The sequence below is a fragment of the Phodopus roborovskii genome, unplaced genomic scaffold (genome assembly GCF_943737965.1).
Source record: "Phodopus roborovskii unplaced genomic scaffold, PHOROB, whole genome shotgun sequence".
Classification (NCBI taxonomy): domain Eukaryota; kingdom Metazoa; phylum Chordata; class Mammalia; order Rodentia; family Cricetidae; genus Phodopus; species Phodopus roborovskii.
Window position 1 is genome coordinate 8,984,277 of NW_026126448.1, and position 14,428 is coordinate 8,998,704.

Here is a 14,428-nt window from a genome sequence, read left to right on the forward strand (position 1 = left end):
TGCATTGAGTCTGTAGATTGCTTTTGGCAAGATTGCCATTTTTACTATGTTTATCCTACCTATCCAAGAGCATGGGCGATCTTTCCATTTTCTGGTATCTTCTTTAATTTCTTTCTTTAGAGTCACAAAGTTCTTATTATATAGGTCTTTTACTTATTTGGTAAGTGTTACACCAAGGTACTTTATGTTGCTTGTGGCTATTGTAAAGGGTGATGTTTCTCTGATTTCTTTCTCTGTCTCTTTGTCGTCTGAAAAAAGTAGGGCTACTGATTTTTTTTGAGTTTATCTTGTATCCTGCTAGTTTGCTGAAGGTGTTTATCAGCTGTAGGAGTTCCCTGGTAGAGTTTATTGGGTTGCTTATGTAAACTATCGTATCATCTGCAAATAGAGACAGTTTGACTTCTTCCTTCCACATGACCTGTCAGATCTACATGACCCCAACTGGATGGCATTCCCCTACATATGGAACTGGGGTGCGGGGATGGGAGGGGAGGGTGGTTAGAGTGCATGTGAGAGGGCAGAGAGGGTAAAAGGGAGGAAAGGAGGGAGGGAGAGAAGCAGGGAAGGAGGGAAGGAGGGAGGGAGAGGGAACTGGGATCGACATGTAAAATAATAAATTAAATTTAAAAAAATGCTTTGACTCCAAAATTTAAATTGGAGGGCAAGTTACTGGAGAAAAGGATTTCTATTTTTTGTTTCTACAGAAAATGAAAAGACGTGGATTCCTTCCAGACTAATGTGGTTTGATCACGCCAGACCGCCTGAAACAGAGTACAAGGTGATCCTACATTCAAAACAGCTGGACAAAGCAGCCTTATAGACTACAGCCAGGATTTCTGCATCTTCTTAGAATTCCCCCATGACAGCGCCCCTTACCAGCAGGAAGTAGTTTGGAAAGAACGATGCCCAAATTCCCAAATATTGTCTATAAATGTTTGCTTTCATCCAAATGGACTTGGTTATATAAAATAAAAAAAAAATGCTGGTGTGATGGCACACACCTTTAATCCCAGCACTTGGGAGACAGATGCAGGTAGATGTCTGTGAGTTCAAGGCAGCCTGGTCCACAGACTTCCAGGACAGCTAGAGCTGCTACATAATAGACATTGCCTCAAACATCCAAAAAAATAAAACCACATAAAAAAATTTAAAAGGCACCAAGATTCTTCTGCTTCTAGACCACTGCTGGGCTGGGGGGGGGTTGTTTTTGGGCCAGAAGACACAACTTGGAATTGAGCATTCTCCAAAGCAGTAATAAAGTACCATTCCGGCAAAGTTTATTCAACCCGCTCCACCCCCCAATATCCACAAGCTGCACATTAAAATGGTGAGGCAGGACAAACAGCCCAGCATAATTCAGCTGCACTGTAACATCGTATGCAGCCAGTATGCGTGCGACTTCAAGGAAGGAGCTACTAAACAGACTAAACCAAAACAAAACAGACTGAGGTTGTCATGAGAATGGTTAGTTCCTTGATGTGACCTCTGCTTCAACAACCCTAATAAATAGACAATCCTAGTACAAGGAAAATATCACACTATTACAAATTTCACACTAGCAAGACAGTCAGTACAGTAATGTTGCTTGGTGCCATTAAGCAATGGCTCAACCATGTTATGCCCAGAGTTCATGCCTTCATCTACACACAAACTTTCATATTTTATGAGCATAACACTGTGAAGCAAACACTGAGCTGAGACCTAACTCCCAGGATGGATGCTTTTACAGGCTACAGTGTAAGAGGGGAACATGTGCATCACCTTTGTCTGAAGGACATTATGTAACCAATCAATATCTTAGGAACCAACAGCCTCCTCCAGTTTCCAGTGGGCACAGGGCTGGTTCCAGGCGGCACCATTAGGAAGCATCCTTCTGTAACTGCTGTACCATTTTTTCCTCCAGCTGCTTTCCCTTGCCTGCAAGAGGAGCCCGGATAAGATGGATGTTCTGCTTGACTTCTTTGATGTCCTGGACCTTCTGCAGCTCTTTGTTTTTCTTCAACCTGTTCATTATAAACTTAGCCTGGCGTTTCTGTTTGATCTCTTAAACTCTCTTCATTGCATCAATAGTTTTACTCCATAACTCTCGCTGGTATTTCACAGGTTCATTTCTTCGTTTTTCAAATTCAAATGAGTTGTCCACCATGAGCTCCTTGCCAGTTGCTTTCTGGAAGGCTTTAGTCCACCTGACCTTGTGTGGGTTCCTCTTCTTCTTAAAGTTTTTATGACACTTGGATTTGCAGAATCAGAACATCTCGCAGTCGTTGCAGATGAACATCATGCTGTGGCCAGGGTAGATCGGCCCGGAACAGAAATAACACTTCTCAATCCTCATGTTTGACTCCACGTGGGCCCTTCTTAGTTCTTTGATAGAGTTGAAGATTAGAAAATCATAGTGATAGTTTTTCTTAGTTATGATAAAAGATAAATTAGATGTGAAACTTTAGATTCACCAGACAGAATAGATGATTGAATATTTAATCTAATTTTGCCAAATACAAATAATCTGGATATTGTGATTGTAATTCATACTTGACAACTGTTTTTGTTTTTGTTTTGTATATAATCTTACTATATTAAAGTTAAAACCTTCCTTTTTAATTAGACAGAAGAGAGGAAATTCTGTGGAATAACCCTCTTTTATACTGTAAAGATTTCTAATTTGAATTGACTTAATAAAATGCTGATTGGTCAGTAGCCAATCAGGAAGTACAGGTGGGGCAACCAAGCAAAGGATGATGAGAAGAATAAGGAGTGAGGAGCCAGCAGCCAGACACAGAGGGAGCAGGAGATGCATGTGCCATGCTAATAAATGTACTGCAACATGGCAGAACGAAAACAACGAACATGGGCTAACTTAAAATATAAGAGCTAGTTAGTCATAAGCCTGAGCTATTGGCTGAGCATTTACAATTCATATTAAGCCTCTGAGTGATTATTTGAGAGTGGCTGCAGGACAGGAAATGTTCCTTACAAATCCTTTAAATAATAAGAGTAGTTTTTACCCTGACTATAACCAATAACAACTTGCAAACAACCCCCCCAAGCAATCTTATATATCCATAACCCAATAAAATTACCAAAAATTACCAACCTCACTCTTGGGAATGTGGACAACATATTCTCTAGACTGCTTCCTGTTGTCTGGGGGGTCACAACTTCTTTAGGGGACTCTGAAAATTTAAGATAATTGTCAAATCCTGGTAGTGCTAGCTGTATTATTTGTTGTTCAGTCTCTGTGTGATGGGAAAGTGTAGAGGTGAGCTGAAGTCCTGGCTGGAGTATTCTGTGAGGCTGGACCATCTCAGTTAGCAGCTTTGAAGTTATTCTGGGTGCAGATTCTTGAAATAACTGCAATAGAGGCATTGTGAGAAGTTGGATCACCTGAGCTACTTGTCTTCTTCATTGGTGTCTAGTCCTTTTGTTCTGAAAACACAGAATCTTTTAAAGGTAACATATATATCTGCATTAACACAAGAATGGAAAGTATGGTGTGCACAAATCAGCTAAAGATTATTGTGCTGATATCTTGCTTGTACAAATAAAGCCTGTCTGAAGGTCAGAGAATGAAACTTGCCACTAGCTAACCATAGAGGTCTGGAGGTCTGTACAGGCAGATAGGAAGTGAACTAGCTGGGTAGAAACAGGATATAAGCAGGGAGGAACAGGAATTCCCTCTCTTGTCTGCTGAGATGCGGAGGAGGTAATGTGTGGCAGTGGCTTGCTCCTTCTCTCTGATATCTCAGCATTTTCCTCTATATCTGACTCCATTTAAGAACTCCATTTACAGATGATGTGTTTTTTTTTTTTTTTGGTGGGGGGGTTTGGTTTTTCAAGACAGGATTTCTCTGTGTAGCTTTGGAGCCTGTCCTAGAATATGCTATGTAGACCATGATGGCTTTGAACTCACAGAGATTTGCCAGCCTCTGCCTCCCAAGTCCTGGGATTAAAGGTGTGAGCTACCTCGACCTGGGTAAAGGTAATTATTTTGTTCTATGTTTGAGCAGGTAAAAGACATCTGTCAACTTTAAATGTCTGTTTGGACTGTATAGCAAAACTGTAATATAAATCTCTATCCACATCATTTGAAAGAATGCCATGTAATAATAAGTCATGTGGACTCTTCTGCCAACAAGCGTTATCATGTCTCATCCATTTGGAGGTGTTCCCATGTCAAGGGATCAGCTATACATTACTGGTGTTATTGTTTTTCTTTGTTCCTTACTTCTTGTCTGCAGCCAACATTTCCAGGACATGTCCCCCAATCAAGTCTGTTCTTTAATATTTTTTAAGGAATCCATAGGTTTATTTTTTATTTCCAGTAGAAACAAAGCATAACCTCTCTCCCAGTGCAAAACATTTTCTGACTTACATTATAAAGTTAAGACATCCTTAAAATATATAAGTGGGCTTAATTTAGCGGTTTTTTCTATAATCCAGTGTCTCTCAGAAGTTTTTCTATTAAGCGACCCAATAAACTCTACCAGGGAACTCCTACAGCTGATAAACACCTTCAGCAAACTAGCAGGATACAAGATAAACTCAAAAAAAATCAGTAGCCCTACTTTTTTCAGACGACAAAGAGACAGAGAAAGAAATCAGAGAAACATCACCCTTTACAATAGCCACAAGCAACATAAAGTACCTTGGTGTAACACTTACCAAATAAGTAAAAGACCTATATAATAAGAACTTTGTGACTCTAAAGAAAGAAATTAAAGAAGATACCAGAAAATGGAAAGATCGCCCATGCTCTTGGATAGGTAGGATAAACATAGTAAAAATGGCAATCTTGCCAAAAGCAATCTACAGACTCAATGCAATCCCCATTAAAATCCCACCACAATTCTTCACCGACCTTGAAAGGATAATAATCAACTTTATATGGAAAAACAAAAGACCCAGGATAGCCAAAACAACCCTATACAATAAAAGAACTTCAGGAGGCATCACCATTCCTGACTTTAAGCTCTACTACAGAGCTATAGTTCTGAAAACAGCCTGGTATTGGCATAAAAATAGACAGGTAGACCAATGGAATCGAATTGAAAATCCTGATATTAATCCACGCACCTATGAACACCTGATTTTCGACAAAACAGCTAAAATTATACAATGGGGCAAAGACAGCATCTTCAACAAATGGTGCTGGCACAATTGGATGAGAGTGTGTAGAAGACTCACATCAATCCAGCCACATTGAACCTCTTAGAAGAGAAAGTAGGAGGTACCCTTGAACAAATTGGTATAGGAGACCGCTTCTTGAACATAACTCCAGGGGCACAGACACTGAAAGAAACAATTAATAAATGGGACCTCTTCAAACTTAGAAGCTTCTGTAAGGCAAAGGACACAGTGGACAAGACCAAACGGCAGCCCACAGACTGGGAAAAGATTTTCACCAATCCTATATCCGACAAAGGGCTGATCTCCAAAATATACAAAGAACTCGGGAAACTAGTCAACAAAACACCAAATAACCCTATTTAAAAATGGGGTATAGAACTGAAGAAAGAATTCTCAATAGAGGAAATCAAAAAGGCTGAAAGACACTTAAGAAAATGTTCTACATCCTTAGCTATCAGGGAAATGCAAATCAAAACAACTTTGAGATACCATCTTACTCCTGCCAGAATGGCTAAAATTAGAAACACCAGTGATGACTTATGTTGGAGAGGATGTGGAGAAAGTGGAACACTCCTCCACTGCTGGTGGGAGTGCAAACTCATACAGCCATTTTGGAGATCAGTATGGCGGTTCCTCAGGAAAATGGGAATTAGTTTACCACAGGACCCGGCAATCCCCCTCTTAGGCATATACCCAAAGGATTCACATCCATGCAACAAAGACATCTGTTCAACTATGTTCATAGCAGCACTATTTGTAATAGCAAGAACCTGGAAGCAACCTAGATGCCCCTCAATTGAAGAATGGTTAATGAAGATGTGGCACATCTACACAATGGAATACTACTCTGCAGAAAAAAATAATGGTATCTTGAAATTTGCAGGCAAGTGGATGGCACTTGAAGAAACCATCCTGAATGAGGTAACCCAGTCACAAAAAGAGGAACACAGTGTGTACTCACTCATATATGGATTTTAGACCTAGAGCAAAGGATCACCAGCCTATAATTCACATCACCAGAGGAACTAGGATACAAGGTGTATTCTAAGAGATTCATATAAAGTCCCTCACAGAACTGGGAAGGGACAAGTCCCCCAGAGCTCAGGTGAAGTGGGGGGGGCAGCAAATGGAGAGAGAAGTAGGAGAAAATGAAGGGGAGGAAAGGAAAACATGTGCAACCAGGAAGATTGAGCCTGGTTAGGAATAGAAGATAGGAAAGAGAGAGAGAGAGAGAGAGAGAGAGAGAGAGAGAGAGAGAGAGAGAGAGAGAGACAGAGAGACAGAGAGAGAGAGAGAGACAGAGAGAGAGAACATAAAAGAGGGAGCCAATATTGGTTTGAAGATAAAATTGAACACAAAGAAAGGTCGAGAGAACTACAAGACTGCTCCCAACTAACAATTTGAGCTTCCATGGAAAGGCTATCATAAATGCCCTTCCTGGAGAGTGAGATCAACTACTAACTTCTCCATGGAGCCCTCAACTAATGCCTGTTGAAAACAGGATCAAACACCCATACATAAACACTGAGTCGAACTAGAACCCAGATGCAGATGGAGAGGACAAGACCATCAGGCAGAAACATATACAGACAGCTTACCTGAACAAGGAGGAGCTAAGGGCACTAGACTGATAGCTGGGAAGCCAGCATGGGACTGACTCAGGCCCCCCTGAAAATGGGTCTCCGCCAGAAGGACTGAGCAGTCTAAGAGACCTCAGACAGTGGAGCCAGGCTGTATCCCTGGTGCACAAAAGGACTTTGCGAACATATCCCCCATGGAGGGATAACTGCCTTAATCTAGAGACAGGAGAGAAGCCCTAGTCCCTACTTCACATGACCTGTCAGTTCTACATGACCCCAACTGGATGGCATTCCCCTACATATGGAATTGGGGTGGGGGGATGGGATGGGAGGGTGGTTAGAGTGCATGTGAGAGGGCAGAGAGGGTAAAAGGGAGGGAAGGAGGGAGGGAGGGATGGAAGAAGGGAGGGAGGGAGGAAGAAGGAACTGGGATCAATTAAAAAAAAAATGCTTTGACTCCAAAATTTAAGTTGGAGGGCAACTGGGGAAAGGGATTTCTATTTTTGTTTCCACAGAAAATGAAAAGATGTGGATTCCTTCCAGACTAATGTGGTTTGATCACGCCAGACCGCCTGAAACAGAGTACAAGGTGATCCTACATTCAAAACAGCTGGACAAAGCAGCCTTATAGACTACAGCCAGGATTTCTGCATCTTCTTAGAATTCCCCCATGACAGCGCCCCTTACCAGCAGGAAGTAGTTTGGAAAGAACGATGCCCAAATTCCCAAATATTGTCTATAAATGTTTGTTTTCATCCAAATGGACTTTGTTATATAAAATAAAATAAATTTTAAAAAAAAAGGAAAAAAAAACAAAACAAAAAGCCAACTAAAAACTCTTCGGTTTTGGAAAGTAGAATTTATGGACAGAATGTTGCCTTTTATTTGTACATAAATAAAACCTTTTCTAAAGTGAAAAAAAAAAAAGAACTAAGAAGGGTGAAATGTTACCTAATGACGGGGATACCAGGCTGCCTAGACATTTACCCAACGTTCTCTGTAACATTCGGGCATCCAACTCTGGCCTAGTGACTGGAGATGTCATAATGTAAATGTTTCTCTTATTGGTTAATGAATAAAGCACTGTTGGCCAATAGGAAAGCAAGATAGGCAGAACTAGGAAACAAGGAGGATTCGAGGAAGAGTAGGGAGGAGTCAGCATGGAGAGACTGGAAAGAGCAGAACGCCGGACCCTCTCTCCGATAAGATGAGACCACGTGGAAATACTTAGATTAATAGAAATGGGTTAATATTTAAGACAGAGCTAGCTGATAAGAAACCAGTAACAGGCCAGCAGAATTATATCAAATACAGTGTCTCTCTGTGTTAATTGGGACTGGCACAGCACTGGGACCAGACCCGTGGGGGGGTTGTGAACATACTCATAACAGCCTAGCATATCTGACAGACTTTCCTGTGAAGCAGGGAATTTTAAAGAACTGTCCTACCTTGTCTTGGCAAAGTTTGTCAGTTGCTTTTTGTATCCTACTGGTCCAGTTTGGACAGTAACTGTCAGCAATGAGGCAAGGGCAGTTTCTTTGCCCATTTGGCTAGCTTTTGCTTAAAAAAATTAATGCCATGTGGAGTTTCTTCAATGCCCATCATCGTCTCTGAAGTAGATTGGTGCTGTCAGGAGCAGACATGTATCACTATCGTAAAAAGCATAAGTTATTAAAACATTTTAAATGCCATATTCTGTAGGTCTTTGAAGTGTTTGAAGGTTGCCTATCTGAACTACATCTCTATATGACCTTGAAGCCCTCACTAACATGACTGTGAGTTTGCTATTATAGATTATTATGTTTTATTATTTTTGTTTTTTATTATTTTTATTTTTGTTTTTTTATCTTTTCCTTATTTTACATATTGATCCCAGTTCCCTTTCCCTCCATTCCTCCCTCTGTCTCTCCCTCCCTCCCATACCCCCTGACCACTCTCCTATCCCATTCCTCCCCCCCACTCCACTGGGAGGATGATGCCTTCCAGGAGGTATCAACAAAATCTGTCAAGTCATTTGGAGTAGAAACTAGGCCCTCCCTCCTGCCTTTAGGTTAAGGGAGTATCCCTCCATGAGGAATGTGTTCCTAGAGTCCTTTTATGCACCAGGGATACATCCTGATTCCACTGTCAAAGGTCCCATAGACTCTCCAGGCCTTCTGAGACCCATGTTCAGGGGGTCTGAGTCGGTCCAATGCTGGTTTCCCTGCTATTGGTCTGGGGGTTCATTAGCTCCCCCTTGTTCAGGTCAGCTGTCTTTGTGGGTTTCTGTGGCCTGACCTTGTCCCCGTTTTCTTATCATTCCTCCCTCTCTGCATCTGGATTCCAAGAGTTTGGCTCAGTGTTTAGCTGTGGGTGTCTGCTTCTGTTTCCATCAACTACTAGATGAGGACTCTAAGATGGTGGATAAGTTATTTGTCCCGCGCTACCGTCTCGCCAGCAAGAACGACGCGGCACACAGATAGGATCCTTCTGCGATAATAGCTTTAATGCTTCTTGAGAGGCAGAGCATAAGCTTACACCAACTGTAGAGCGAAGACCCCGAGAGCAAAAATCCACACCCTTATATAGAAACTCAGCCTCGCTTAGGACGTGTCACTCCCTGACTGGTTGCTCACTCATCAGGCCGAATGACGCCACGGGAGAGGCGCGGGAGAAATCCCCTTGCACGCGCGCACAGGCTTATTTATGCCAACCGTCAGCCGGATGCCAGTGCCATCTTGTAATGGAGAATGTAGGGACGGCTCCCTACATCTATTCATCAATCTCACTATCAGGGAAGGGCATTTAAGGTAGCCTTTCCAATTCTGCTCAGATTGTTAGTTGGGGTCAGCCTTGTAGGTCTCTGGATATTTCTCTAGAGTCAGTTTTCTCTTTAACCTATAATGGCTCTTTCTTTTATGGTATCTCTCTCTCTCATCTATTCCTCCCCTGACTCAATCTTCCTAGTCCCACATGTTTTTCTCTCCTCCCCTTCTCTTTCTCCTAGCTCTCTGTCCACTCACTGCCCCCCCACTCCCAATATGCTTGTTCCTTTCCCCTTCTGTGAGGGACCTTGTATGAATCTCTTAGGTTCCTCCTTGTATCCTAATTAATTATAGGCTGGTGACCCTTTGTTCTATGTCTAAAATCCATATATGAGTGAGTACATACCATGGTCCTCTTTTTGTGACTGGGTTACCTCATTCAGGATGGTTTCCTCAAGTTCCATCCATTTGCCTATGAATTTCAAGATTCCATTGTTTTTTCCCCCCACTGGGATTATTATTAATCTCTATTTCTCATTATATTTACATTTTAAATGAGCTGCATAAACATAATACCATAAACAAGAGTAGACATATACATACAATAAACAGAAATAACTTAAATCTTGTATCAATAAGTTAAAATTCATACCAATATAAAATATTTTTAGATTAACAGTTGTTTTTGGATTAAGGTAGATTCAATAATTTACCCTTTCCCACCATCATTTCTATATCATATCCCCCTTTAGAAAGAGGTCTCTGAATTTAACTCATTTATTTTTAACCAACCACCCCTTAAATAATAGCAAACATTTATTTTTTTTATATTTTTTTATTTAATTTTATATAACAAAGTCCAATTAAATGAAAACAAACATTTATACACAATATTTGGGAATTTGGGCGTCATTCTTTCCAAACTACTTCCTAATAGCAAACATTTATAATCAATATTTTGGGAATGTGGGTGTAGTTCTCAGGACTACTTCCTGATGATTGGGGGGAACTGGTAATCTTTGTGGGACCCTGAGGAAGTTTAGAATGGTCAAGTCCTAATTGGAGTATTTTTGTGAGGCTGCATCATCTCAGTCAGAAGCCTGGAAGCTGTTCTGGATGCTGGGTCACTTGGGCCATTGGTTCCCACTGGAGATTTTTCAGGGGAAGTCTTCCTCAATCAACCTGATTTTTCTTTCTTTTTTTTCTTTTCATTTTTATTTTTTTTCTTATTTTACATATCTGTCCCACTTCCCTCTCCCTCCCATCCTCCCAATCCTTTTTCTTTTCTCTCCCAATCATTCATATTTTTTTTTAACAGACTGTAAACCATTTAGAAATTTCTTCCATCTGAATCTGTCTTTACTGCAGATCTCCATCTTTTTCTGACCTCATGAGCCTTTAAATTGTGTGGCCAGGACTAAAGCCACGGCTTTGGCAGCTGTCTCTGCTTCACTCCTTTGTTCCCTGGGAGCCTACTCTCATGGCCAAGGTCCTGACTAGAGCCATGTTTACCACCCCAACTCTGGGAAGTTCCTGAGTCTATGCTGCCTCCTAGTAGCATGCCACTTGCTGCTCATAAACCCCCATTTAAGTGGTTGGTAGCAGAGCCTTTTAGGAGAGCCTCATGGGTTTTGCTGCTAGCACTGAGTCAGGAACAGGAAGCCATCTCTTAAAGGAGACACACCTCTGCTTGCTTGTATCTCTCATTCTTACATTTTCCCTCCCACTTATTCTCTCTGCCTGCCATCCTTGCTATCTATCCTTCTCCCACGTGCTATTGGCCTTTCAGCTTTTTAAGAGAGCAATCAAGTACCTTAGGCAGGCAAGTAGAAACAAATGCAACACATCATTACATAATTAAACAAATGCAGCACAAACAAATGTATCACATCCTTACACCATTACAAATGCAGCATAAACAAATGTAACATACCTTTACATAGTTAAAATAATATTCCACAATAACATGCTAATTACTTTTGTCAAAAAATCCTGTGGAAAGAGAAGCAGATCATTCTTGAGAAGCTGAGCCATTGTGAGTTTGTCCACCATTCCTTTCCTTCTAGGGTGACATGTTGGATATAAGGTTCCTCCTTCAGATTAGATGTGAGAGGACAGAAGGTCACTATACGCCTACAGCTGCAAACATGAGTAACAGATGAATCTTCAAAGCTATAATCTGGTAAATTTACTAAGGTGTTTATAATTATACCCTAGTGTAGCCTCTCAATCAAGACAGCCACCCAGGTTTCAGAGTGGTTTGTCCTTGTTACCAAATATAATGTTGGTTCAAATGCACTGGTCAGTTACATATAATAAAGACACTGTCCCTTTCTTAATTAGTGAATGATTCACTCCAGGTTCTGCTAAATCCGGGTTCAGCAATCCACCTTGCCCTGCCCTATCACCTTGAGAAATGCTCTCTTGATGTCTTTGTTCCTCAGACTGTAGACCATGGGGTTGAGCAAGGCAGTGAAGAGTGAGATCTTCTTGTCTCTCTCAGGGGAGTAGCTGGAGTTGGGCCTCATGTAGATGTAAGAGGCTGGACCATAGAAGAATGTGACCACAGTCAGGTGGGAGGCACAGGTAGAGAAAGCCTTGCAGCGGGCCTGGGTGGACTTGATCTTGAGAATTGCCTTTGCAATGTGAACATAGGAGGCCACAATGAGAGAAATTGGAGTAAGAACCATAAGCACACTCAAGATCTGGTCCACCATCTCGATGAGGTGGGTATCCATGCAAGCCAGGCTACGCACTGCAGGGCCTTCACAGAAGTGGTGGTTGACCTTGTTAGGTCCACAATATGGCAGTCTCATGGTAAAGAAAGTATTTAACAAAGCAGAGAGGAAGCCACAGACACAAGACCCAGATGCCAACCATATACACAGTTCCCAGTTGAGGATGACAGTATAATGAAGTGGGTGGCAAATGGCCACATATCTGTCATAAGCCATGACAACAAAGAAGGTACACTCAGTTATACCCAGGGCTTCAAACACATACATCTGCAGCCAGCAGCCAGCAAAGGGGATGGTCTGAGAGTCAGCAAGAAGATGCACCAACATCTGGGGCATGGTGGTGGTGACATAGCACATATCCAACAGGGAGAGGATGCAGAGGAAGAAGTACATGGGCATGTGCAGCTGTGTGTCCATGCAGACCAGCATGATGATGAGCCCATTGCCCATGACTGCGCTCAGGTAGATGAGAAGGAACACGGTGAAGAGGATGCTGTTGGTTGTGGGGTCACTGGAGAAGCCAAGCAGGATAAACTCAGAAACCCAGCTTTGGTTCTGTCCTGGAATCATCCACATGGTGCAGGCTGTAAGAGAATCACATTTATCTATGAGTCACCTGTCACATGGCAGCTATAGAGGCAGAAAGGGCAGAGACAGGGTGGTGAGATGGCTCAGAGAGCACTGACTGCTGTTCCGGGAAACCACACAGCTCAGAGTTGTCTGTGACTCCAGTTCCAGGAGACCAGATTCCTTCTTCTCACCTCCATAGGCCAGAGACTCACATGGTGTACAAGCATGCATGCAGGCAAAAGCCCATACACAAAAAATAAAAAGCAAAACTAATTATAAAAGAAAGGTTGAAGTGCGGTTCTGAGCACTGGTCAGTTTCTGTGAGCTCTTCTCAAGTTACTGAACCTCCCAATGTCTCAGTCTCCTCATCTATCAAGTGAGGTTGATGACACGCATGTCTCAGGATTCTGATGACTGTCTAAAGGGTCTCATATAACTCCTGGACGCACCATGTAACACATGACATGCCATTTGCAGTCTCACACTCTCATGCTAGCGCTGGGAAGGCAGACACAGACGAGCCCCAGTATAAGAGGGCTAGCTGCACTACTTGAAATGATAAACACTGAGTTCACCTGGGAGACTCTGCCCCAATGAAACACACACACACACACACACACACACACACACACACACACACACACACACACACATACCACAGACATATGCAAAAAAAAAAAAGAGGGTAAAAATGTAGATGAAGAAGACAGAAAACACCAGTTCAGCACAGGCCCACCCCCACCCACATGAAGTCCTATGAGTAATGACAGAGGGTCATGTGTGCACGGAATGTTGATGGGTCATGTGAGGAGAAAAGTTCTTTCTTCCTTTTTTACTCATGTCTCCCTCTGTACACAATCAAGTCCAAGTGTGCCACAGGTTTAAGTGGTAAATCTAAAGCAACCAATTTTTTAGAATCAAACCCAATAAATATATTATCCTTTTAGGGGAAGCAAAGGTAAGATTTCTTTGAAGGAAAAAATAATGGTAAGCTAGAATAAGAAAAGAGAGTACTCAACATACTTATAGAAAGATCTAGAAGAGCACACACATAGCAACAGACACTCCAATAGAACAGTGAACCATATTCACAGGACATTTCACAAAGGCAGCTGTGAGCACTGATGAGGCTAAGGTTCTCAGCACCATTGCTCATCTGGACATTGCTGGAGAACACCACAGTGCCAACACTCACCTTCCTTTTCTCAATTCACACCACCACACACCTACCAGCATGGTTATAATAATAATAATAATAGTGTGTGTGTGAGCGAGAAAGAGAGAGAGAGAGAGAGAGAGAGAAGAGTAACCGAATCCAATGGGAGAGTAAATTGAATTGATCTCTTTAGTGTGTGTCTGGCTGTGTTCTCTAAAGTTGAACACATTTATACACATTTATTCCATTGCCCGGCAATACAAATACCAACTATTTTTCTGAAATAATATGTAAACACATAGGCACATACAAACATATGCTCAAACAAAGACATGTAAAGAAAATTTCCAAACACTGCTCCAGTAGTCTTAACTTGGACACTACTCATATGCTAACCTGCAATACAAAGGTTAAGCTGGGAATTGTTTTTCATGGGAGCAGAAATATGAGACTTCTAAAAGTCCTGTCTTCACTTTCCCTGTTCCCATCCCCTCTCCTGACCAATCTACTGCT

The 14,428-nt window shown here is 41.8% G+C and overlaps 1 protein-coding gene and 1 pseudogene across 1 annotated transcript; both read right to left on the reverse strand.

Moving 5' to 3' along the window:
• Positions 1–1,858: 1,858 nt before the first annotated feature.
• LOC127225072 (probable ribosome biogenesis protein RLP24) lies at positions 1,859–2,335 on the reverse strand (annotated as a pseudogene).
• A 9,494-nt stretch (positions 2,336–11,829) lies between these two features.
• LOC127225073 (olfactory receptor 2D2-like) lies at positions 11,830–12,843 on the reverse strand. The gene has a single exon (XM_051188335.1). The coding sequence runs from the start codon at positions 12,763–12,765 to the stop codon at positions 11,830–11,832; it is 936 nt and encodes a 311-aa protein (XP_051044292.1). The 5' UTR covers positions 12,766–12,843.
• Positions 12,844–14,428: the final 1,585 nt, after the last annotated feature.